The 27,875-nt window shown below is 43.9% G+C and overlaps 1 protein-coding gene across 5 annotated transcripts in view; it reads left to right on the forward strand.

Moving 5' to 3' along the window:
- Nucleotides 1-27,875, forward strand: part of LOC109857050 (latrophilin Cirl-like) — a 304,697-nt gene that overhangs the window by 42,013 nt on the left and 234,809 nt on the right. For all 5 annotated transcript variants that reach the window (XM_020432952.1, XM_020432957.1, XM_020432956.1 and 2 more), the window contains exon 2: nucleotides 22,705-22,833. In XM_020432952.1, the coding sequence (XP_020288541.1) occupies nucleotides 22,734-22,833 (100 nt within the window). In that variant the 5' untranslated portion in view covers nucleotides 22,705-22,733. The remainder of the gene's footprint in view (nucleotides 1-22,704; nucleotides 22,834-27,875) is intronic.

The following is a 27,875-nucleotide window of genomic DNA, read 5'->3' on the forward strand; positions in this document are numbered from 1 at the left end:
ATTTGAACCGCGTTAGTGTCATTTTTATACCGACGTTTCGTGAATATTTCAACTCACTTCGTCAGAGTTTCAAGAGCAGTCTGTATCAGAATGTGTTAATGCAATACATCGCAAAAGCATCAAATATCAGATTTCAAATCTATTTGTTTCTAAGCCAATTTTTATTTGAATAATTAAAATACGAGATTTTTTAATTTTCCATTTTTCTCACTTTTTTTTCGCATCACAGAAAACCCCGTTTCTCAGCTCCGAACAATTCCGAAAGTCATAACTCTTTTTCAGTTTGCAATTTAACACCAGTACTTGAAGAATTGCGCGCTAGTTCTGATATAAAGTACAGAATGTGTACAAAGAATGGACTCGGTGCACGCGCGCGGAAAGAAATAACACACGATCCCGTCTTTCTCAATGATTATTTCAACTATCGTGTGGCACGGATAAAAGTTTTCCCGTTCTTTTCTATCGGGATCTCTCTTCTCTCTCTTTCCTTCTTTCCTCGCGCCCTCCGATCGCTTCTACGAGGCGATGAATGTCTCGCGTCCAACGACATCTTCTCACGGCATCTCGCGTCTTCGATGCGCGCGTTTCGATCGCGTGAAGGCTAAGACAAATAGACGCGGATCATGAAACACATAGACGTCATTGTTTATTGCGGCCTGTTAGTTTCTATTGGCTGCGACGCGTTCGAGAAAAAAAAACAGTAACAATGTTCGATGAGATGATAGCAGCTATTTTAGCGAGAATTACATAAATATTACGATACACAGTTTTGATAAGAAGAATGTGTCGTGATAAAATACACCGATCTATCATTTTTAAGATTGTGTATAGAATTGGAAAAATAAATAACGCGAATTTTTTATTTTGACTACGTAACGAATAATTTTATTCCGCGATAAAGCCAAAATTTAAAACTCTCATGTCAAACCCGATTGTTACTCTGATGTCACTTCCTTTCAAGTCACGGATTGTACGCGCCTAACGGATTGTTCAAGTGAAACGGTTTGCACGTCGTGTCTCTCCCATGACGAGGAGAAATCTGGTCGCAAACGCGAGTCTTTAGAGAGGAACGAGACTAATTTGTCGCAAAGGTCAGCGAGACTATTACACGTGTCTCCTGCGTTTGTTTCCCCGATTTGTCGCAACCTTGCACATCTTTCGCGCGACGGAAAAATTCCCACGCGATGTTTTCTTTTCGTTTCCACTCGCGCTCGTTAAGTTATCGCACGCGAGCGAACTCGCGCGGCGGAATTTTTCCGTGAAAATCGAGAAAATTGAAGAAACGCGTTGCGCCATGTGAAACGATTCGCATTATTTAAATCAAGTACAAGTTCTTCGTAATCGTGGGAACACCATAAAAGCCTTTATCTTTCCACCGTTTTATTTTGTCCACTTTAGAAAAAGGAGGAAAAAAAGATGCTTGTTTCATATTCAACGATTATTTTATCTTTCTAAAAATTCGAGAATGTGTGTTCGAAACCGCTCCGAAGTATACTTATAAGAACACGGCGAATCTTTGGAAGTTTCCAACAGAAACAATCGGGTAGTAGATTTTATCGACCCCCGCAAGAAAGTGTATTTATTAATAATTAAAGAACCTTCTTTCCTCGTGCGAGCGAACTTCGAACTCGCGCGCGCGCGTAATCCGAAAAGAATGTAGAAGAACCGAATGAGAATCGAGATACAAAAAAAAAAAAAAAACTTTGCACGAAGAAAAATTTACCGGTTTCGAGACAGTGGAACGAATGTAGCGAGACGGACGAACGATCTCCCGTCGTTAAACGATCGGGATATAAAGATCGGCGATCGGTGATCGATAACGCTTTGCGACATTCCGCGGTTTTCTGCGCTGCTGCCGCTTATTAATCGGAGGACTTTCTCGTCGGGGAAGGCGAACTTCTTGTCTCGCGACGCGACCGTCGAGAGAACGTGCACACGCGGCGAGTTCCGCGCGTACATACGCATACCCGAACCATTAATTACAACTCATTAAGAGAAGCAACCGCCATCTGTCCCGGCCGACTGTGAATCACTCTTAATCATTTCATCTAGAGTCAGAGCGCGCGGGGTGACCCTCGCAGTTACCTCCTCGACGGCCGTCTCCGTCGCTTCCTTTCTCCTTTTCCGTCGCTCTTTGAAGAAAACATCTCTTGGTTTTTTTTTTTTTTTTTTTTTCTATTTCTTTTCTGAAACATTCCTATAAACATACGCACGCTTGAATGGACATGTGGAATAATATGTTCTCTTGTCTGCTTGCAAGCAACAAGGCCACTTCTGTATTTCAAGACAAATTCTTTAATGGCAATATCAGCGTGCGGTGAAAGAAAAACGTAGATAAAAAAAATAACAACCAAGTCGGCTCGAAATGTGCGTCGATTAGTTTTTATCGTTGATGTTTTTCTCGGACTTTGCATTGACTTCGATTACTTTATATCCGTGTCATTATCATTCGCTCTCATACACATGTGCGCAATTTATATTTAGTTCTCGACCGCCGTATCTGTCCATCTCTCCACCTTGCGTTCTTCTTTCTTTTCTTCTTCTTCTTCCCTTCACCCGTTGAACTCGAATCGGCTACCAACCTACACGTGCAAATCGAGCTCGCGAACGGACGATTCGTCTGTTGGATTGTACGATCGAGAAGCGGATCTCGCTCGTTTCTCTCTCACTTTCTCCTTCTTCTGCAACAGCCTCCTCCTTCGGCGAGCGGTAATCGCGGCTATTTTTAGGAGAGCGATCGCAGGATCGCGCGAGAGAGACCCGATTATCCTTACCTTGACGTGCACCTGCCTATCATAACGCGTTAGCCCGCGGATTAATGGATACGCCGCGCACTTTTACGGCCGTGAAACATGACGCGCATTACGCGCTACTTACTTTGTACCGACGCGCCACATGGCGCGTATGTTACCTACACGCTGGAATCGGGTTCTGCCGATTATCCTTAACAAAGAACTCGGAGTGTACGCGCGCGCGCGCGCGCGGCACCGACGCGTAATTCATCGTCGTGGTCGTCGAGAAACCGCACTTTCCCAGCAAAACGCTTCTCCTCTCTCACACCTGTGCGTGTTATTCCGAAAGTAATCGGACACCGCCCATCTCATGCAATTTAACTGCGAGAATTATTCATTACGCGGGAATAGCTCGCGCAGGGGTCGCGAGAGAAGAGACTTGAAAAATGCGATCTGATATGACGTATATTGAATTAATTAATATACATACATATATATGTATTTTTATATATATATATATATACACACACACACAAATATAAAGTATATTTGCAAACGGAGTTAACAAACGTTAAATATTTATACAGCAAACAGATGTTATTTAGATTTAAAAGAGCGTAATCAGGAAAAGGTGTTTAATATATTATATTATTTATAATAAAAACTGACGTGCAATTGTATAAAATATTCATCAAGAGATCAAAAAAATGTTGCATAACGGCAGAGCAATAAATACGTATATTTTTTATCAACGCTCTCTTGTCCCATTTGCGTTTCGCCGACTTCATAATGCGAGTGTAAAAGTGCATTGAGCCATTTAGTTCGCAATAACTTTTTTGCGAGTATATTATGCAATTATTAATTCCACAAGCGAGTGGTGGCTGTGCTTAATGAACCCAACAGTCAGTGCGGTGCATTCACTCGAAAATCAATTTTATCGCGTGGTTGCTCGATGGACGAAAACTGCGTTTGGTGGACGCGCGGCTTTTTCATCCACGTGTGCCCCGCGTACACATACATTTTGCAACTATAAAACGCAACCAATATAACGCTAATTGTAAATAACTCTCTCTCATCCCGACCGCGAAAATAAAGTAAAGCGTGCAAAAAAAATTTGATAAACAAAATCCTGAAATCGTGTCATTGTTAAAGTTTATTTTCTCCGACTGAAACCGCGTCTTCTCTCGAAAAATTCACCGGCAGAAACAGCAGCAACGGTCAAACAATTTCCGATACAATCCGCGTACAAAATTCCAAGTCGAGAGTTTCTGAGGTCGTGCGGCGGGATAAAAAGAAAACGAGCAATGCGATGCGAGAGTCTGCCGACGCACGCGGAGCGACCGTGACTGAGAGAGAAGGGGAGAAAGAAGTGGGGAAGGAGGGGTGGGAGGGAAGAGGATCCCGACCTCTAACCATAATCTAGCATTATGTCGAGTGGTCTCTCTACGCTCGGAAGAAGCGCTTCGAAACGAGTTTGTTCGTTTCGGCGGATTATCCTGGGCTCGCGCGCGCGCGCGCGTCGGAGCCGCGTACAAAGAGCGCGCGGAGCATATTTTCACGGTTAAAATTCACGGCCGGGAATCTACGCGGGGCGCGACGTTACCGCGTCGGCTTTACCGTGTATTCGTTTAATCTATTCAACCGGCCGGTAGATGTTGATGCAAATGGCGGGAGTGAAAAAAGCCGAGGATTCCATACGGGAATCGAGAGAGGGGCGCGAGAACAGCCGAACGTTAATGAATTCTCAAGCGGATATGTGTATTTTTTTAGGCGCTTCCATCATCCGTGTTTGTCCGGCAGCTGTCATTTGCCAAGTAGCGAGCCGACTCTTCCGCCTTTCTCTTGCTAATTTGTCAGACGTGTATTCGTATTTAGGATCCTACTGTTTATCTCGCGCGAAGACAGATTCTCACATTATACGTTCATTTGTATCTTATTTTGTCTTTGTTTCTCAATTTGTTTCTACTTGATATATGGATTTATTGCTTTTTAAATTTCACTCCTGAGTGGTACAGTTGAGATCACATTGCATATTTAAGAACGTCTTTTGTATTTAAAGACACCGACTTTCTTTGAGATGTTTTGTGTAACATTTTCGTGTATGTGACGCATTGAAAAAATGATTCAAATTAAAGGATTTCAATCATTTGTTACATTTCAACAGCGCGAAAAACTAATATTGCACAGACGTTATTAGCTCGTTTATTAGTTCTTCCAAATGTTCTCTTATTACCTAACCTAATCTAACCTAACCCTGTTTTGAGTGATTGTATCGATTTCTACACGAGCATTATTGCGTTGTTTGCAATAATGCTGTTGTCTTTTGTTGACACTGCAATTCCAGGACATGAAACTGATCTCTCTCTCTGTCTCTCGTGTTGCCTGTCCTTTCTCTCTCTCTCTCTCTCTTTCATTTTCTCGCTCGATGTGGCTTCCTTAAACACAGTCCAGTTCGGAATATCGCGTTCCTTCGGGCAATTTTCGAGTGATATTTGATAGCCGGGAAATCGTACGACCGTTCCCCCCCGGCGAATTCACTCGAGGAGAGAGACAGGAAGGAGAGCGCTTCTATACGAAATATTACGCCCAGCGTCGGTTAAATAACGCGCGCGCGACGACGACAAACTTTGAATGAAGTTCAGCAATTTCTTTTATGCAATCAAATCGGAGGTAAATCCCGTGAGCGCGGTATAACTCCGCGTCGAACGCCGTCGTATCGGCGTGGATGATTCGCGCAACGCGAACGGAATTCTTATCGAGATTTAACGTGGCTGTAAAACGATCCGGAGGCGCGATTAAATTGAAAGTGAATCGATTTAATTACGACGGGTATAAATTAGATAGCGAAGCGGAACTCTCCGCGAGTGAAGAGAGAGTGCGGTTGTAACAAAGTTACACATTTTATACTTTAAACAGAGAGTCGGATCGAAGCGTCGACGCGTTCGTCATGTAACACTCGCGGCAATAATTAATAATGTAAGTAAAACGAAGTAAAACGCGATTGAATGAATTTTCTCTCTCTCTCTCTCTCATTATCGAATTTCTCTTTTGTTTTGTCAGAAATGAATATGTTAGAATGGAGTAATCACTTCGAGGTTCTCTCGTAGTCTGCTAACAGTTTTACCGGTTTAATGGAGTTTGCGGAACTATATGTTTATTCGCGTGCGTGTTTGTCTTATCTTTCATTTTCGGATCTATCCGAAATTGTTCAAATTGAACTCTGACCTCTCAAATTGAAATGTCGGACATTTTGATATTTTTATTTTCAATGACTTTCGAAATCGATACATTTCACTGTTATCTGACAAGAGTGTGTATTATGGTACAAGTATAACAAATAAGGTAACGCACACACACACACACACACACAGAGAGAGGAGAGACGCGTAATCGTTCCTCTCGAGTGGCGTTTTGACGTTTTTCGCGACTGAAATTTAAAGCGGGAGTTTGAACAGAGCACGGCCGTCTTTTCAAATAAAGACGCGACGCTATCACCGGACGGGTTTTTCGCGGGAAAAGCGAGCGTGGAAAACCCGTTTCCCCCGACGAGAGATCCGTGTCCGGTCGCGCAGCCGTTGCATAAATATGAGGTAGGGAACGAAGCACGCGGCGACATGAAAATGCGATGAAGGCCCCGTCGATGACAGGGATAGCGAGGGGGTGGCGAGAAGGGGATTGTCCGGGTTGACGGGGAGAGAGTGAGAGGACGAGAAACGGCGCCGGGAAACGAGCTTGAATTTCTCATCCGCGAAAGGCAACTCCGCGAATTTCCGCCGCGAGAATTGAGCTAAAACGCTAGAACGACGTTAAAAGTCGGCTTTTGAAATTTAGACGTGGTTCCGAGTGTCGCCCTTTAACCCTTCCGCTTCCGCCGGGGCATAAAAGCCGGGGATAATGTTTAAATATTCCTTTTAATTTTAACGGGAGGAGCACGCTATTCGTTGCCATCTCCCTTAATAGCTATTTAAAAATTCGTTTTAAAATTCGCGCTCGTCTTCATATAATAAGTTTCTGAAGAATTTATATTTTTCTGTCGCGAATTACAAGAATTTTTACTTACGAGCCGATATATTTTAAGCGATTGTCTTGACAAAAGTTTGTGATGACAAAAAAATAAATATACAATTTACGCTTGTAATAATATTCATAAAATTTTATTTCCCTAAGGTAAATTCTCAGAGAATATTTACTGATGACAATTGCGCGACGTTTTGAATTCGAAATTTCGAGCTTTTGATGATAATAATCTCGCGGAATCATATTTTGAGAACGACCAAACGGGGGAAAAATGTGTGGCACAGAAACCGCAAAATGGAGAGCCGTGTATCTGACAGTTTAAGAAATTGTGCCGTATAAAATCTCGGTCGCATAATGAGAACGTTTCTGTAGATATGCAGAAGCCGCGCCATCAATATGTAATGCCGCTCTCTTCGAACGACCGAGAAATACAAAAGTAAACGTAATACGGTCCTCGTTCATAAATATCCGATATGACAGCGCTACATGAAAAATCGAAGCGAATGACGGGAGAAGCGAGATTTATACGTTGAAAGCAACAAAAAAAAAAGAAAAAAAAAGATTTTTATTTTTACACATAATGTTTTTTAAAGATCACTCCCCCCGGGCAAGAAGCGCTTTAATAATCGATGCAAGTTTCCCCCGAACGGCTTAAAAGAGCGAATGGCATTTTCCATTATGAGCCCGCCATTACGCGAAATGAGTTTATGAGCACCGCGAACTTACGTTTCAATAACAGTAACTTCCTAAATTATTAGCGCGTGCACGAAGCGCAGCGATGCTGCGGCATCGTTAAAACGAAAGGGGAGTTCGGGACGAGTTCCGGACGGAGAAACCCGTTTTCATCTCATCCGCCCTTCTTCTCCACCTTCGCGCCCTGCGAAGCCACTCGTATACGGCGACTCGAAAAGAAATATCAGTCGGAGATCCCGGCGTTAACTCTTCAAGCTCTCTCGTGGCATCAAATTTGCATAAACTCTGACACATTCGTCGCATAAAAATTCCATTTTGACACAAAGTATATCTTACACGATTTTACTGCGTCATTTGTCATTTTGTGAACACGCACGCAATTTTAAGAATATAAAAATCAAACGTTCGCGTTACACTTCACATTTTGAAATTTGCTTTGAATGCGAAAAATATTCCCATTAACGAGAGGATGTAACTTGATATGTAATTTCTCGTATTTGTTCTTCCGCGCGATCGTTACACGCGTTCCAAGTATTTTACAATTGAAATTCGCGAAAGTCAATACGCTCGATTTTTTCGAATTATTTTTCTCCATGTGTAAGGCACGACCGATTAAAATCGGCCTTCCGCGCAAATGAAAAGATCATGAAGCGTGGAGCTGAAACATCAACGGGATAAAATTCGCGGATTACTTCGCCGCGGCTCGTCTAACCGAGAGATATCATTTGCTCGTTCAAATATTTAGACATCATAGCGGGATCTCGTCTTTTCGCTCGGCCGCGTGTTCGGCGCTTCTTTTTTTCGGCGCGCATTCCATCCAGGCAGGAAGAAGGAGAGAAGGGAGGAGTGAGGGAGAGAGAGAGAAAGAGAGACAGAGAGAGAGAGAGAGAGAGAGAGGGGAAGAGGCGTGCGGAAAAAAGGAGTCGGGGTGCGAGTGTGGACCTCTTGCACTTTAGCCCGATTAAATAGTAGTACGGTCCTGGTCGGGCGGTTGGTAATTACGCAAAGTGGTCGGCGGTCTCTAGTTACTTCGCGTTTTCCGGCGAACTCCGTTTCCGCCGTTGCCTACCACCACCAATCCTCGTGATTTCTCGACGAGGAAAAACAAAATTTCCACGATCCCCGCTATTATGCTTTTGCCATATTGCTGTCAACGATCCGTATCAATCTGTGCGCGTCGACGTTTCACTCTCGACAAGCAAAGAATTTTATTTTATTATTTTACGTTTTTTTGTTTTTTTTTTAACATGTCAGATTGTGAGATTGAATATCTTTGATATTGAAATACGCGAACGTTTATTACTCGAATATAATTTTGTGTAATATCACAGCATATTATATCGGTTGTGACACGGGTAAGAAAACGACGAAGAGACAACAACGGGATTTGTGATTGGCATTGTTCGTTCCGCATACGTCGACAAAGCTGTGCGAGAGAGTGCAGGCAATAAAATTCTGATAAAATCGAGACCCGAGGACGGGAGGAGGCATAATAGAATCATGGCGAGGTAGAGCAATATTCGCGAAATATTTAGCGGGCGGAATTCGCGGTGGGAAACGCGGATCGCGCGACGCCGAGTGAACGGAATAGGATTGGATGCATCGAGGACGATTTTAAAGCGCGCAGGGGACGAAACGCGCGGCGGCCGATCGAGGTAATATATATCTATCGTTGCGGTTTGCGCGGGGTTGCGGTTTCGATTTGCGACCGGCAAATGGAATCACGCGTCCACCTCCCCGGTCGAATCCCGGACATTATAATCGAGCGACCGATTCGCAACTCGCGCCTCTCGAATTCGAGGCCTCGTCTTTCGCTCGCACGGACGACGACGACTCCTCCCCGCGCGACTACGGGATGTATAAAAACTGCTCCTCGCGGCAGGAAGCCGGAGTAATCAAATCAATTTCAGCGCGAATTTGCCTGCTTCTTGCCGCCCGCAGACCCTCGTGTTTAACGACGTTATTTTGCCCGCGGAATTGGCACGGAAACGCCAAGTGTTGTACTCTGTTCGCGCTTCTTGCGAGAACAGAGCGAGCATAAAAGCAGGCGAATAGCAGCGCGAGAACAGCTGTTTTAATCGCGTCCGGATTCCATCCGACTCTGCGGGACGGTTTATCTCGACGATTTTCTCTATATTTCACTGTTCGCTATACTTGTTGTTTTATCGGGTTATCCGATCGCCATTAGCACAGTCGGATATTTTCAGATATAAAATTATTCTGTGTACACATACAAATTAATTCACGCTCATGTTGTAATATTCCAGAGATCGCTTAGTTAGCAAATTGCGATTGCGCAGAGATGATCAAAATAGATAATATTTAACGATTTTTTACATTTCTTTTACTATCGGACCGTTTATGGATTTCTTCGCGCGAGTTTTTGAAACAGGATTGTGATGCACGTTTCGTTCATGCAATTAAAAACGTTGATCGTCTTAACACCGCGTGATCTAATAAATATGCAACGTGCCTCTTCCCGTGGCGACTTCTTGCCGCGCACACTGTCGGGGATTGACATGTAAATCATGCTGAGGCTTTTTGCCGGCCATCGTGGGACATCATTAAGTTCCCGCACCCCCGGGGGCGGCAAACACGCAGAGGCAGCCGGACGACGAGCAATAAACGTCGCGGACACACGGTATAAATAATCATCGATACGACGACAGGCCGCTCGTAATTAAGCGAGATGGTGATGTACTGAAAACCGTAAAATGCGGAAATTTATGTCCCACGGCGGGGCGTAAAACTCGGTGAAAAAAAAAAAAAAGTCCGAAGGTGGTAGCACATCCCTCGGCGCCCTACGTATAGATTGATACCGTCGCGACGTCCGTATTTTCTCGGTCGGACATGTCAAAAAAATAAATAAATAAATAAATAAATAAATTGCAAGCCGTGGAAAAAAACATTTTTAAGCGACGTAATTTGCAAATTTATTTTTACGATTCGTATTTATCTTGCTTTCGCGCATACGCGCACATGTAGATATTTGTTTTCATAATAACTTTCAATATTTATTTTACTATTCGCTAGAAATTAATATTTGAAATTATGTTACGCGGTCGTAGCTTCAAAAGTGCGCCTAGACGGAAACATTTGATGTAGCGTGCGCGCATCGTCATCGAGATATATTTGATGATTTTATCTCTCCGCTTGTTTCACAGCTTTTTAGTAATTACTTTTTAAGTGTTTTTTTACGCTGAAATGCGGCGGTATTAAAAGTGCTTAATTAAATTCTATTTTTAATACAAACAAATTTTCAATAATTTCACGCGTCACGTTGAAGTTCCCCTTTTGTAGGTGTTGTTGGATTATACGATGAGTTGTATTAGTTATCTTCAAACCCACAGAAGACTTTATCTCTCTCGTTTCTCTTTCCCTTTCTCTCTCTCTCTCTCTCTCTTTTCTCTCGGCGCGTTTAATCGGCCCGAGCGAAAGCCCATTACATCACGGCTTTGTCACGCCGGTGGCACCGTCGGAGAATTAATAACCCCGTTGCACTCACGACATTGTACATACACCTCTCTCCCGTGTATCTCTCTTTTCTCCCGCCGCTCGAAACACTTCGGCCGAATTATTTGTTCGACACGATTCGATACGCGCGTTTCTGTCGTATCTTATCTTCGATCTAACGTCGCACCCTCGACGCGTGAGATGCGGGGACGAGAAGAGAGAGAGAGAGGAGTATAAAAAAAAAAAAAAAAAAAGCGGCAGCAGCTTGAAGGCGCGATACAGAGCCGCCGCCGACGCCTCTGGCAACTGGTACTCCTTCCTTTTTGCGCGTTTTAGTCACAGTGTGAGAAGCATTTTTAATCCCGCGCGCGCTAATGCGAACGCACAGGTGAAATTAAAGGATCTTTATAGTTTCACGTATTCAATGAAGGCTGTCAATATTGTTGTTTTCGCGCGATGAAAAGATTCTTTGAATTTAGTTTTGCTCATGCTCGCTTTATCGAGCGATAATGATCGATCTCATTGAAATAGTTGGCGAGAGTCAGTTTTTATATGACCGGTGTATGTGAAATTAACATGTATGTGTTGCTTGATGTCAATGTAAAAGAGAATTGCGGAAGGGTTGTGGAAGACATCTGTCGGTGTTTTTCTCGCGGGAAGGATTGCGGAGCAAATTGAAATGAAGAGATCAGAACCATGGGGGAGGCGAGAAACTCGTTGAAATCGGCTGCTCGATCTTCGGGCTCTCAGGATAATAAAAAAAAACGACGCATGAGGGTGAAGAAGACGGACGCGAAAGGGGGAGGGAGGAGAAACGCGGGAGGAACTATCCATTAAAGGCACTCGCGGCCACCGGCGGCAGCAGCATCCAATTTTTTTTCTTCTTTCGAGACCGTTGAAAAAAGAATTCGCCGTGTCTTTTCTACATTTCAAAACGCAATTAAGAAATGAAAATGAAAGCGGAATCGCTCGGATTTCGCGAGGATGATAATGGCTTGACGCGCGGCCGAAGTGAATGAAACTGCGGTAGCAGAAACTGCAGTCGATAGTGGAAATGTGCTGGGGTTTGTGTTTTTCGGCGCTTCCGTACATACAAGTTCTACCCCGCGCACACGGCGCTTTTTATTCCCCAATCGCCGCCACCGGTCGGTGTATTGACCCGCAACGAATATGGTGCGCGAATTCCGCGGATTATTGTTGCCCAAAATACGAGCGCGTTGCAAGAAAAGAACAAGAAGCCGTAAATAATCTATTTTGATCGGTAAACCGATCGACCCGCGCGCGCATGTTTGGCTTTTCATAGTTTTACAAAGGTTTTATCTCCCGTCAGAAAACTGTGCTCGTCATTCGTCATTTCAAATATTTTCGGTTAAAAAAGATTTGTCATATTTTTTTTTTCTGAAATTCAGGATTTATTTAATTCTACAAAAAACTTTGTCCTTGTTACAGGGAATTTATTCTCGTAAAATCGATCGCGACAAACATTTGCCTCAGAATTACACACACAACGGGGACATCTGCAGCGGCGATAATGCGATTTTACTCGGTTTCCCTTCTCTCCCTCTCCCCTCAAGTATCACCGGAAGGCGCGCCCTTTGCCGATGATAAATTCTCGCTCGGTCGGCGGAATTAATCGCGTTCGAACCACGGCGTCTGCCGTGCCTTCGGATCAAGAGCTTTTCTTATTCTCGCGCGCGCGCGATATCGTCAAGCTATGTACTCTTTCTCTCTCTCTCTCTCTTTCTCTCGCCCCGAGCTAGAGAACGGCCGTCGCGTCGGTTCTGCCAAATTTAAGGGCTCGAGTGATCCGGCGCCAATGCGCGTTTAAATTGATGGCTTCACGGTCCCTTGCATTTCGCGCTTAGGTACTTCGTGCGTCCCCTCCCTCGCTCCTGCTCGGACGAGGCCATCTCTCCCGTTTTCGCGAGGGAGGCGCGATCCGGAGCTTTATCCTATTAATCAATGCGCATAAATTGTTTTAAGAGAATCGTTACCGCGCCATTCCGGGCCCGTATCGTATACGACTTTGTTGCCGAGGTTAATGTCGCGCGCCCGAACGAGGGCGAGGGAGAAAATCGAAGCAGCGAACCGGAATCATTAGATGTAACACGAAATAGACGCCCGGTGGGCCGAGATTTATTGGCTCGAAAGTGGGAATTCCGCAGCTGCACTCGCCTATTTATTATCGCCAAAACGGTGCTCCCGCGTGCTATCCCGAAAGACTTTGTTACGTGACGGAGCAGCGTTGCGATTTGCATCGCGCTCCGATTTACGTACGTCTCTCTCGATGGGAGAGAGAGAGAGAGAAAGAGTAGATTTCTGTTATAGATACGGGAGCGATATGTCGTGTCTTACAAAAAGATTATGTGAAGATTATGTGTTTACTCTCGTGCAACAGTTGAAAACATTTTTGATTAAATCTTGCGATTACAAGCAGTAAGTTACGTGGTTGCGAAGAAAAAATTAAGGTAAATATGCAGTTATACGGACCATCCTCTGATCTCAATAACGACCGACAGCTAAAAGGGAGGTGACCTTGACAACAATGTCAAAATTATTGAGAGAGTGGTCCGTATAACTGCATTTACCAAAATTAAAAAAAAAAACATCTTTTTAAATTAAAAAATTAATTAACTTCCGCGCGCTGAATATTGAAGAAAATAATAAAATGTGTATTTTTGGATCGGTGAACGATACGTCGCGAGCGGAAGGGACCAAGCGCCGAGAGAATCATTCGTAAAATATAGCCGACAATGAAAATTGATTCGGTAACTGATATAAGCCTGAGAAACGAGAGTTCGCGATTATTCGCGGACCAACGATTTGGCGTTTATTTCTGATAAATAATTTCGGCGCGCGTTGTGGCGGAAAGGCAAGCGGTGAGCCTTTTCATCATCGTACAGAGAACTCGCTCGCGATGCGAGAGATCATTACACACCGAGCGATTTAATTCGAAGTTGAAACGCCCGGATTATGAGCCGGGTCCGTTGATATTAATATCAAACGATTATCTCGCTCGATTATTGTTATCGTCGTACGATTAGCGGGTGGATTTATGCGCGCGCGTCCGCTCGCGTACAAGCTAATAGCGCCAGTTATGTTTCCTCGCGCGCCACCGATATAGCAAAATAATTATCAGCGGAGCGCGGCATAATTGCGGAATAATTTTAAATTGCCCGATGGGAATTTGCCGATGCAAATGTCCGGAGGGTAATTCGCAACTTACTTGCGATTGTGTCTTTAAGCTCTGTGCCGTGCACAGAGAGAAATATTTGAACGAGTTGCTATCGTAAAATGCGTGCTATAAATGATCTTAAATTACAGTACAGCTTTAATGTCAACGAGGCGAATAAAAGTTTGAGTCGAAAATGGGAAGAAAAATAGCGACGATTGACCGAACTCAATCACGGACGCGATCGATTAAGAACCTTTTCCGCGGCAATCGCCTTAGTTAAACTCCCTCGAAAGAAATCCGCCTTGAAAGCTTTAACCCAGCTTCTCTCTCTTTTACTTTTTCTCGCGCGCGTTATTATCGTCTCTCTTTCTCACTTTCTCTCTCTCTCTCTCTCTCTCTGGGTCAAACAGTAAGGTGTGACAAAATAAGAAAGTCGAGATAAGCGAGAAAAAAGGCCGCGCGAGAGGTAAATAAGGAAAAAATAATTTGAAGGCGACAACCGTCCCACCTTCTTCTTCTTCTTCTTCTCCAAGTCGGCATTTTTCTAGGAAGTGCGAGGGGTACGAGCTCAGAGAAACGGCTCGGTGGTGGCTTAACTCGCGTTATTCTCATTGTCGCCGGAGCAAACGACTACTCGCGTCACTGGAGGGACCGGCGCTTTTCCCTCCTCTTCTTTTCCTCTCGTCGTTCCTCCCAACCACCGCAGACGGCTTCCGGTGACTGCTATTCAGCGGAAATCTTACGGGACCGTACTGAGATGCCGGCATAAACGGCTAAATCCACCGCAAGAGCTTGCGTCGGTCTCTTTGTTTCATTTCTTCTCTCTCTCTCTCTCGCGTTATCGTAAATTTTTATTTCGCAGACATGAAACCCGATCCCCGCGTATTATCCGAGAAAGATAAAGCGATTCCGATAAACACCAGACAAAACGTGCTCTCATCGCAAGAGTGTGCGAGATTCGAATCGTCGATTATAAGATTAGGGGGATAATTAACAGCACATACTCTTTCTCTCTCTTTTTCTCTCTCTGTACTATTATTATTATATCGTCAAGGAAAGTCGTTGGAACTTTCAGGCTTTGCGTGTTCATGCAACTCGAGAGTGTCCCAGATTCGGAGGAGACAAATCCTACAAAAGTGAGTTTGCACTCCTCGAGCATTGTCTTCCTTTTCCCCCTCCCTCAAAGTTCGAAGTTGGGACGATCAGCGCGAACTTTAAACCGTTATACTTTCCGTGTATACTTTTAAAGAACCTCCGGAGTATGAATAAATCGCATTTCTCTCTCGTCCTCTTCCTCTCATCCTCTTCCCAGATTTACCGGCGATACTGCTGTAGCACCCTCGCGCACCGTAATAACGAATAATGCAGGGCAGTTAGACGGTTCCCCGACCCCATGCGCTGGTCCTTAAGTGAAAAGTGAGCTCTCGTTCCGTGAAGCACCCCCTAAGCCGGGATCGCGCACACGGAACACGCAGTGGGGATCAAGGCTTGCGAAGGGAGCGAATAATATAATCGTTACCCGCGGCGTGTTCGCGTAATTTTTTTCTTCTATATCGGAATATGATCTCCTCCTCCCCTTTCGACGTTGTCGATAACATTTGCCGTTTGATGGCAGTCTTTCCGCGAATTTACAACCTCCACGCGGGAAAAAAATTATTCAAAATTATATTATTGAAATTCGATGTATTATATGTTATTATATTTGGATTTTTTTTACAGAAACTTTTTTTTTTAGAACTAGGTGGTCAACGATTTATATGTTATGCTAAAGTTGAAAAAGATGTCACGAGAAAGTAGTTCGTTTGAAAAAGTGTATGTATCGACACTTGAAGCGAAAGTAATGTCGCTTATTGCCCACTGACATCTTTTTCACAAACTAACTTTCACACTTATAGAATCATTTATAGCAGCACATCAAACTCGATATAGTTGTGCAAGATCAATAAAAAGCTAAAGTCAGACAGAAAAAAAGATCTTGATTGTAAAATTATTTCAGACCATATTGCACGTCAGATTAGTGTACAATATTATATTTTTGATGTTCGTTCGACAACACAATTTCTACACGAATAAGTAGTCGATATTTTACATTACAAATCAACTTCGAATGTACCTTCTGAAGTGCCTTTTACATATTTTTCTGCGTCGCACGTGAAGAGTAACGTTTTAACGTAAATTATTTTAATGGAAGCTGCAGTGCAACGAAGTTGCAGCGTCTGCCCGCGGGGCATCCGCGCTGTCTTTTGGCACAGCCGCGTTCCTCCGTCCACCTCCTTCCACGAAACTTGCCGATGGTTCCCCCGGCCTCCTTTGAAATTATAGGCGCTTTACGGTACTCGCTCATAATCGTTTTATGCCTCGCCGAGGCAACGAGAGAGAGAGAGAGAGAGAAAGAGAGAAACTACTCACAAGCTCTCTTCGCAGCCTCCGCTGCGCAAAATACCGACGAGGTTATTTACACGGCAAATACGCATCGTGAATGAATCAGGACTAATTTGACAGTTTTCTAATTTCGCCCCGTGCCGGAAAGAGGCGCGCCGCCTTTTTGCGCGACTTTAATTTGACCCCCTCTCGTGCACTCGAGGTTTAACGAGGATATAATACCGTCCCCGTCCCGTTATCGCGAGTTCCGCGTTAGGTAAATTTATGTAAATGCGAATTAATATTATTCCCCTGATTCTTCATGACTTTCAACGAATGCCGTCGGTATTTATTCGCGTGACATCAAACTCGAAGATGATTTATTCATTACGATTGTCTCTCGCGGTACGACGAGACGCGGGGCAATTTTTTTAAATTTGTATTTGTATTGAGATTTTGTCTTTATGGATCAGTAACGACAAGGCTCTGTTCGGTATAAATCGATCGTTGCTCAAAATATACACTTGTCCCGAGTTTTATATAACGCGTGTCGCGCTGATAGCTCGAAAGTCGATCGAAAGCTCTCTCTCGCGGAGATGTGTTCTTCTTCGTCGAAAGCAATAAAAGACTTTGCCACATCGATTCGATAATCTCATCCATGTCACGCTTGCAATAACGTCCCGATTTCTGATGGGAACTACAGGAGATTTCAGCGAGAGTTTCTATCTTGGGAGCCCTTCTCAAAGTCGAAGATATCGAATTTGCATGTTTTTGCATTTGCATTTTCTCCGTAGGTACTGAATTTGCATTTTCCGGAGAGAAATCGCGCTTCCCCAAGCTCGCGATGACTATATTTCGACTCTCGTCCCGATATTATGCATATATGAAAATTTCATCGATTCGGATCAAGTCTCGGTAACTCGGTTCTTTAATAATACAAGTTTTATTGGAAGTGGAACACGTCAGTCCAAATTCTTTTAAAACAGATCGCGTAATTATAACACATTTATTTATGTCGATTTAAACAAAAAAAAACTATTATTATTAATAAAATCTACGAATGTTCAATTTGGCAAAAAGTTCGACCGGAATTGAAATCGGTATTGCTCGGCTTGTGTTTGACCTATAAAGATATCTGATATCGGTTGCTGAAATTTTCAAAGCACCGTGTCAGCTTCACGTCGCGTCGCGCGGAGGATGTCTTCTCGCGATGAACCCCAGAAAAAGAAAAAGAGAGAGAGAGAGAGAGAGAGATAAGCGGAAGAAAGGGCGTGAAGAGAAAAGAGGATACGGAGTAGTGCGGCGGCATTCGAGTGGCGAAGCGACACGACGGAATTTCAGAAATTGCGCTCGACATTTTCGCATGCACTGTGTATATACTCAAGCTGCAGCTCTCCTGCACCTCCTCCTTCTCCTTTTCTTCCCTTCATTCCCTGAACCATTTCCTTTCGGCTGCTGCTCTTTCCAAGCTGTCGCAATCGAAAGTAGCGGCGACATATCGGCACGCGGAGATATCTCGGCAAATCGGCGAATCCGCAACGTCAACCTCGAATTTGAATAAATTATTGCAAGATCCACAACGCCGCGCAAACTTTAAATTGCGTGACAAGTTTTTTGTTATTTTTTTTGTTTTTTTTTTTTTTTACAAGCAGAAAAATTATTGTGTGTAAAACGGCACACACTTGCGCAAAGTCGCTTCGAAAAATCTGATTTTCTGTTCGATACGTGTCAGATTTGCAGCGAGTTTTTCGCGGGGGAAATTGCGAGTTAATTTCCCGTGCGGTTGCCCTCTTCTCTCCGCAGACCCCTACTAACATCGGCTCGTTGTCGTCGTCAATTATTTTTAATTGCGCGCCGATCGGAGCCGCGGGCAACGCGCGTCGTGCATTAAAATGCGCCTGGGTGTAAAATTGAAACTCGCGCGCGTACGCCGATTCGATAATGTGATTTTCAACAAATAATTTTGATTCCCTTTCTCTCTCTTTCTCTTCGTCGCTCGTAACCTCCTACTCTCTTGCGCCCGCCCAATTCGTTACGAGAATGATTTTGCGCGCGAGGATCGTAAATGACGGACGAGTTCGTGCTCGAAATCATTGTGAAGCCGGAATGGTGGGGATCGGCAGAACGGGAAGATGAAGGGGAGAGACGAATGATTGGAAAGGGGAAGAGGGAACCGTCGACCGGCAGGTGCGCGGCTGTTCAATATTCATCGTCGAGAGGCGTCGAAATGATTTTAAGTGCCTGCAGAAATTGCCACGGCACCGGCGTTTTCTGATAATCTGCATTATTTCGATCGCTTTGATCGCCGCTGCTTTAATAATATGTAGATTTATGTTTTCATCCGGACGGTCCGCGGTGTGGCGGCGGCACGTCACTTGTCCGACACAAAGAGAAAAGAACTGACGGGATATGTGGAAATTATTATATCGAATTATTTATTGGTTTTAAAGTGCGTTATATTGAAGCTTTACAAAGTCACTATCTGTGTGACAACCGACACAAAGGGAAACGTTGCTCCGTTGCTGCAATTATTATAATCGTGAAAAATGATTAACGCGACTAAATGCAAAGCTTATGAGCTTTTAAAAAGTTTACAAAAATTAAATGTGCGCGAAGAACAAGACACAAGCGGAATTTTTATTAGAAAATTCGGGAAAGACTCCCTGAAAAACAGGTTTGCGCGGAAAGTCCGAATTATATTTTGAATTTCACAACTGCGCCGGTTTCATTTAAAATGAAATCTCTTTGAGCTCTCTAGGGGAATGAAAACCAGAGAACTTACACCGCGGCAATTCCGAAATGTTCTTTGGCGGCATTTATTATGAGATCGTTTCGTACAAAGAACAGAAGTACGGAATTGATGCATTGCATTAAAGAGAATCGGCCTACGCTGATATACATGTCGAAAAAAAACGTCCTTAACAACATGTTTCAAGTTCATTGAAATTGATAAGGAGGCCCACTTTGTAAATAATTATCGAATATCGTGTGCTCTCTAAAGAAAATTACCATTTTCGCGGAAAAATCTGTATAAAAATATCATATGATATAAAGATAATTAAGACAAAAATTATACCGTAAAGTTGCAAGAATTATTGGAAATAGTAGCAAATTACATGAGTCAGCAGATTTCTCAATAGCTATCGAAGAACTTTGCGAGCACAAATCGAAGAACATCGCCGCAGCAGATTTTCGTTTTCCGCGTTCAATAAATGACTCGCTCTTTATCGTTATAGCGCTTCTTTTTTTTCCTCGATGCACAATTCGGGCGCCAAATATGCAAGCAGCTTGGCTGCGTTCGAATGAATTTTTTTTATTTTTTTTTTTTTCTGGAGAATCGACTCGGAGGAGAACTGAAACGCGGCGAGCGATGGTTCGGCTCGATAAAAGCGCCTGGAAAGAGAAGAAGAATCCTCGAGGAGAGGCGCACCGTCGCGAAACGCGCGTCGTCGGGAATTTCTCGCAAAGGCGCTCGATTACCGATCGGAAAAATCCACGGCTGCGGAATAGCACTGAGAAGGCAGAAAAAAAAAAAAAATTAATGGTCGCCGCGAGATTACCGCTCGTTTCGATTGTGTCGCGTATATACATCCGCGTGTATACATCCTCTTTCCCGCTTCTCTGTTTCCCCCCCCCCTCCCCATTCTGTGTGTGCTCTCTTCTCTTTTTAATAAAACAATCTTTCTCCCTCTTTCTCCGCCGAGATGCGAATCGCGTTGTCATCGAGCTTATCGCGATTATCGCAACGGTGCGTCGACACACACGTACGCATCGTGTGTTACATCGCGAGAGCAACAACGGGGGGAGAGGGAGGGGAGGAAAGGGAGAGAAAGGGTAAGAGCATTGATGAAAGGAGCATCGCCGATTCTATTCGCGCGACGAACACTCGGAATACGAGGTTAGAGCAGATAGCATCGTCGGATTAATTATGCGTAATGCACGGTACGTGCGCGAGGATCCGCGTTTGTTCAATGCGCGAGCGAGAAAGAGAGGGAAATAGCCGACGCATTCAATTATCGTCGTTACTCCTGGAGTTTACAGATGTTTCGGCGATAATCGCGTTGCTACGCGACTTCCTCGTTCGTTGCTGTTGAATACCGGCGGCATTCAGAAGAGGAAGAAAAAGAGGACGAGTGTTACGAAAGAGTGAAGAGGAAGGAAAAGGGAGAAAGATAGAAAGAGAGAGAGAGAGAGAAAGAGACGGACTTAATTAGACTCGCCGGAAAAATTAACGCGATCCGCTCGAAACGAACTGGCAGCGCTCCAGATGCTTTTTCGCGTCGCTGCTCTTCCGCGCGGCCACGGAAAAGCATCGCAGCAATCCAACCCGATGCAATCTGCGGAGTGGTCCACTGTGATGCGCACGCGGTGGTCGCGGCTCGATGAACTTCCCCTCTGTCGGTCATAATCGAGATGGTTGCCCGTTGACTCGCGATATACGGCCGCGCTACGGATCTTGCTTCGCGGAGATCTCGACATTTTCGACGGATTTTTGAGCGGAAGCTACATCTCGTATAATATCTGACATTTTCAAGATGCACTCAAGGGTCACTGAGTTTCTCTCTTTCTCTCTTTCTCTCTCTCTCTCTCTTTCTTTCTCCCTCCGTCGTGCAGTGGTTTTTGAAGTGCTTTTTGATTACGGAGATCCTCTCCACATAAATAAAATTCCGGTAAATGTTAATTCGACAAAATGTCAACACACACAGACCGAATTTGAAAGATAGCGAGCCAAAAGAAAAAAATGTTATGAATTAGCAAGCTCGTTTTCTTCAATGTTTATTCAATATCGCAATTCTGAATATGATAATTTTTAGAATTTTTATACAAATTTTGTCGGTCGCATATTCTGCGAATGCAACGTCACGAAATATCTCGACGTGCACAAACCCAAAAGATTTTTCGACAGTTTTTCTCTAAGCTATATAAATCTCTCTAAAATATTTTCTTGAGCTAAAAATATTTTTCGAATGTGGATATTAGTATTTTTAACTTCTTTTGCACCGTCTTTATCCTCTTACGTAATGTTCTTTTTCTCTTTTACACGAGTAAGCGGACGTGTTTTGCTCAAGATTTAACATTTTCGCGACGAGAACGCGCAATTTCGCACACGTAATCCACACGTGTCACGTCTGCTACCTCTCTTCGCGCGCGCGATGATGCAACGCGTCCTTTTCTCCTCGCGCAAATTTCACGCGGTTTTTTTTGTGTTTTTTTAACCGATAGGTCGACGACGCGCTCGCGCAACGATGCCGCAGGAAAAATCGAGCGAGCATCGCCGGTAAACACCATAAATCAGCTTAATCCGCGCGTCGGGAAGCGAAGCGAAGGGGATGCAGAGGGTTGGTTGGTTTGTATGCGCGTTCGCGTGAATGTGGGTTAACGAAGGCGAAAAAGGAAAACAATTTTGGCGTCAGCATTTCGAAATTTGCGAACCGCGCGCGAACACAACGCGATGCTGCCGAATAAAAACAACGTGCGTTGCAAACGGACCGAAACAAGACGAATTACGACATGGATTGTGTGATTCAAAAAAGAACGAAATGAAAATGTGTGCGTGTGTGTGGTTCACGTTTGCAGCCATATTTCACGTGAATCAATAAAAATTTATTCGAGTTTCTTAGTAGAAAAAAAAGTGAAGAAAAAAAAATCATATTTTTATTTTTCCATTTGTTACAACTTTAGCCACGCCAATAGCCGAACTCTGAGTCTACGACGAACATTGCCGAATGTTGTTTGTCGACAAGCCTGTCGACGGCCCTGACTAATTTGTTTTTCGATTCTTGTTACAACTTTAGAAGCACATCGTCAGTGGTTCGGTTTAGGTGCCAAGAATTATACAGTTCGCGCAGATTAATAAATATCACGAGTATTAACTTTTGTTGTGTGCGGTGTGTGTGAGTAGAGGTTTAATTTTTCCTTTACGAGTATCGTTGTCATAAATATATTTCAAATTTTATTAATACCACCACACACCAGTTTCATATTTTTAACACTATCTATCTGTATCTTAATCTACTTTACGACGACGCGAGCGGCGCGAGTATCTCGACTCGAATCTGTTTCCACCGTCGGTCGCGCGTATCGCGATTTTCACGTAATCGCGGGTCCGCGTGATAAAAACGCCGCGAACAATCCTGTCTGATAAAGTACGCGATTTACGTAGACGCAATAATAACACGCGCGCATGTGTTTTCTCGGAAATCGCGACGCGCGCGAGAATATCAGGAGCTGCCACCACGCGTGGGTTATTGTAATCGTTTCTTTTGCTTGCAGAAGGCGTAGTCGGAGCTCGGAACTTCACAATGGAGTGCCGCAGGGGTCTACGCAGAGCAGTTCCGATCCTTGGGCTGCTACTTGCGTGGCTCTTAACCAACTGCACCGTCTTCGCAGGTGACCTTGCAGGTGAGTGTGCAAGAAAGTATTTACGATTTCGGATCGCGGTTCCTTCTCGCCGCGGCTGAACCTCCCGCTCGGAGAGATGTGAATTTCCCCTTTCCCCTCCCCGGATCCATGCGCCAATTAAGGAGCCGGGTACAACGCGCGCGGATATTTACGCGCGACGTGCAGGAGCTTCTCGCGAAGGCGCGACTCGCGCCGCCGCAGGCAGAAGCCAGTTTTGCATCCCGGCGCCTTTCGCGTGTTCGCTTTAAAGCCTCGCAGCGAGCGACATTTTAAATTGTCACATTCGCGAGCGCTTGCCGGAGGAGGATCGAGCGCCCGGCTTTGTTGCCGGGAAATTAATGGCGACGGAACTTTCTTAAAACCGGCTCTTTAAACCGAACATTGTACCTATCCACGTGGAAATAAGACGTTAATTAAATGATAAGATTATCAATTATCGCGATTGTGTTGTCCAAGTACAAAACGGAGTGTTTTACCGCATAATAATGTTTTTATTTCAACAGAATGTTACTACGTTACGTGTTAACGTCTCATATTGATATTTAGTTATCGAGTTGCTCTCTTCTTTGTAGAAACTTAATTGTACCATACTTCAAGACTTTGGGTGCAAATCCTTCCATAAATTTTAACGAGCAAACAAAAATCGTCTTGAAAGGGTTAATAACGAGAATGGGAGTAGCTGTGACGTGTACGCGCAGAAGGCGGAAGATCGTTGTTGCCGTAAACCCGGGAAAACCCCGCGAGATAGATGGGAGGTTTCGGCCGGCATGTTAAGTCCGGGAACACACCGTAGCACGCTCGTAGAATTAAACCGTTCTCGTGCTAATTGATTTAGGAGATTTCGCTTATTACGTGTGTGTGTGTGTGTGTGTGTTTTGCTGTGTATCGCGGCAAAGTTTCTTGGTAAGCGCTCGGTAACAAGCTAGAAATTCTGCGCTTTTTACAGACACTTGATCAATATCTTTGACGTAAATTACGTAGAGACGAGAGCGCGAAAAATAGTCCATACATTTTATCGCTTTCCACACAAGCAAGTAATTTCGATTTTGAGATTTTTTATTTCCGCGCATCTTCAAGCGATTCACATATTTTCAGCGTATATTTTTGTAGCTTCAATCACGTTCGTATTTTTTGTCGCCACGTACGTGAAAGTTGCGGCTTTTCGGGACGTCGGGTGTTACGTCGGAAAGAATTCCGCTCAGGCGTGCCAACAGCGGCGCCTACAAATTTCTCCCGGGACCATTTCCTCGCTCGCATATTAGCCCGGCTGGCCGCCCAGCTGCAATCTCCGACGACGTGTAACTGATCGCGGAAGTTGAAGAAAAACCCCGCGGTGTCGAGGCAAACGCCAGCCGGCGCGCGCGCGCGCGGCGAAAGGGCGTTATTTTCTGTTCATAAATCCGACGGGAAAAAAATTCGAGTGCCTGCGACATCGGCGACGCGTGTTTACAAAACGACAGCCAAGTGTCGCGTCTCAGACTCGTAAAAACACTTTCTATATAAAAAACAGAGTAATTCCATAAAAACACGTATAATTTTTTTCTGTTTGCTGATAAAAAATTTAAAAACTTATTAGCAACAAATTATTTTTTCTCAGAAATTTTCGGACGGGGGTAAAAATGTATAATAATGGAATTAGTTTTGTGTTTTTGTAGGTTTGCGATTCTAATACACACAGTAAAGACGCGCTTCGTATAGTTGAGTCAAGATGCAGTAGACGCGCCGCATATTTCGACATTCGAAGATATTCTGTGAATAAAGGAAGATAGGGAAGACAGAGGGCTGCCTAGGCCGATAGGGTTGGGAATAGAACGACGCACATTGAGCACACACGTGAGCATTAACGAGCGAGAGAAGCGATTTCAGGCCCGACGTATTGAGAAGGAGGGGTCGGGAATTGAGGCGTACACAGAGGTCAGAAGGAGGAAGAGATGAAACCTCGAGAGGGTTCGAGGGAGACAACGTTCCTCCTCTCTTGTTCCTTTGCGATTATCGTACACCCCGGTGCGCCCAATTCATGCAGCCATCACCGCAGTTGCGTTTCCAGTGTTCTGCCTTCGGTCCCTTCCAGCTAACTCCCTTTCCGTTTGTAGAGGTTACGTGCACGCGCGAGTACACGCACGCACGCACGCACACGCGCGTCTAAGAGCTTGCGCGCTGTAACCCAAACGATAGATAAATCAAAATCGCTCGCATTGTGCGCCGCCGAGGCTCAGACCGGGGGCTTTGTGCGCCTCCCCAAGGTGGATAGAGATTTAGGACGTCGTGGAATCGATATCGTTTTCGACTGCGTTTCCGCGGCGCGCGGAGTCGCGATATACGAGCGGCAGGGAATTGCCAACGCGATCGTTTATGTTGAGAAACAGGTTCCTTGTGCTCACGTACATAACCACGTAGGTATACAACCGCAAGTGCGACAGCGCGGTATTTTAGCTGCGCGAAGTTGGCGCAACCTACATTTGCATATTTTTATAAAATTTTTGTCTCGTTTATTTGTTCACATTTGTTTACCCACGCATTTTTTGTCCATCTCCCGAGTTACACGAAGATGATATTTATTTTAATTATAAATTGTTTTTTTTTGCTTGATTTTCTCCAGAAAATAACATTATGGAAATTTTTAATCTTAAATAGAAATCGGAAGAGAAAAATTATATTGCGCGTAATGTGTAATAGCACAACACAGGCTCGCGTTACGCGCACGCTATTATTATTTTTATTTTAACGTATTTTGTCAGTGAACACAATCAGACACCGCGATGACAGCTATAATATATACGTCTTACAAACCGTATAATACACATGATGTACATATGAGAGATGTCAGAAATAACGCATAAAAATCAAACTCAAAAAATAAAAGAAAAAGAGGAGAATGAAAAAAACAACACGTGAGTGTAAAGTAAACACATGACAGAAAGGAGTAGAAAAACACCATGTGACTAAAGTCACATGACAGGGAAAAGAGTAAAAAAGAGAATATTATATATATAATATATAATATTCTATATCTATATATAATACACACACACACACACACACACACCGTAATCACGTGATCAAAGTCAGTGACTTCGCCGCGGTCGCGCGGCTGAGGTCAGTGATCCCGCCAAGGTCGCGCAGCCGAGGTCAGTGACCCCGCCAAGATCGCGCGGCCGAGGTCAGTGACCTTACTACCTACGGTAGTATGTATATAATACATATAATATACAATATAAAGTATAATATAAATATATAATAAATTATATGTATAATATATATATATTATTTAATGTTATATATAATATAAATTACAGTCACGTTACTTTAGTCACGTGTTGTTTTTCTACTCTTTCCTGTCACGTGACTTTACTTTAGTCACGTTTTTAATTTTCTCCACGTGTACGACGAACTGTCTCAAAATCGCTTTTCTGTCATTATTTACTCTCTCGATCTTACCGTTTTCGATTCGACTCGTTCGATATTAAAACACGCACTTCGCGGTACACATAGATTTTTTTTATACAAGAGAATAAGATATATTACAAACTCATTCGAAACTCAGTGAAATTATTAATCGCAAAAAAATTCTTATAATTTTTTATCCGTCAATTCCACGCGTGCAGGAAATAACGAGAGGTCTTTCATGTTGACCGCGAGTTTAAATTGCTTATCAGTTTCGTTTCGCTGAAAACTTTATTAGAAACCGAATAGTGTTAAAATTCCTTCGTTCGCCACACCTTTCTCCTGTATCTCAGTTAAGTATACGCGTTATTTCAGTTATTTCCAGCAATTAGTTTTTTAGTAGCCGCTCCGCCCGTCGTAAAACTGAAAACGCCTTCCTCTTAGCGAGCGCATAAGTACATTGAGCGTTCCGAAAAATTACGTAAAAACCTCTGATAGCCCGCCACTTTGTAATCTACCCTGATGGCCGTTGTAAAACGTTAGTTAACGACGGGTAGGATGATCTCGATCGGGGCTGACCTCGCGAATAACGCGCGATAAAATTTGCAGCGCGGCGGCTATCGGCGCGGCGCCGAAAGACGTCGTTTGCTCGTGTGGCTACTTCGTTCACGATTACATCGCGCCGCTAACATTTTTACGGAGGCCGGAATTTCCGGCTCTTACCCATTCGGCAATAAAAGCAATATGTTCCGCGCCTCGACGCGGAATATTCCGGGCCGTTAGGGACTTCAATTGGATTATCAGAATTGAGAATCGTCGATCGAAATTTTAATCACACGTTAGATCGATACAGTCTACATTTGTTTTGTACATAAACAATATATATGTTCGAATATAACACAAACGGTGAATAAACAATGAAAAGATAAATAAGTCGATCCTCACGAGAGTAGCGTGTATTATCGGAAGAGTTTTTATAGCATGAACGTACTCTAATTATTTATTACTTTTCACCATCGAACGTATCAATCCGATCGATGCTTATAATTACCGACCGCGAAACCTCGGCCACACATTCACTGTTGCCTGTAATTGCCGTTTACGTTATTATTTCTGCCGATCCACCTGGACCACCTAGGACCACTATGAAGATCTCATCTTCTCTTTGCTCTCTCTCTCTGCCCTCCCTTTGTTGCTCCCCGACGACGAGGATTTATAAGCGCGGCAAAGGGGAGGCGCTGCCGGGCGATTTACGACCGCCACTTACGTCGCCGTGGCGCATTCCGGACAATTAATATTTACACCGGATAAATCGGTAATACTATTATACACTCGGCACAATATCGAGATAATAAGCATCGTGGACAACACGTGATTACAGACTGCGCCGTGTCCCCTCGAGGCGACGAGTTCCTCTCCGCGAGATAAGATTTCTCGGAGGAAAGCGCTCTCACGCTCCTCCAACCATCTTCGAGCTACGTTCGATGCGTAAAAAATAATTCAGGAGAGATTGGAGAATTTTTTTTCATAAATTAGATTTAGTATATATATATATATATATATATATATATATATTTTTTCTTTTTTTTTTATTCTAATCGTTACACGCGCGAATGTAACGTGTTTTGCTGAAACGTACAGTGCCACGTTTGTGTAAT

Source organism: Pseudomyrmex gracilis, unplaced genomic scaffold (assembly GCF_002006095.1).
Source record: "Pseudomyrmex gracilis isolate BER0280 unplaced genomic scaffold, ASM200609v1 scaffold_142, whole genome shotgun sequence".
Lineage (NCBI taxonomy): Eukaryota > Metazoa > Arthropoda > Insecta > Hymenoptera > Formicidae > Pseudomyrmex > Pseudomyrmex gracilis.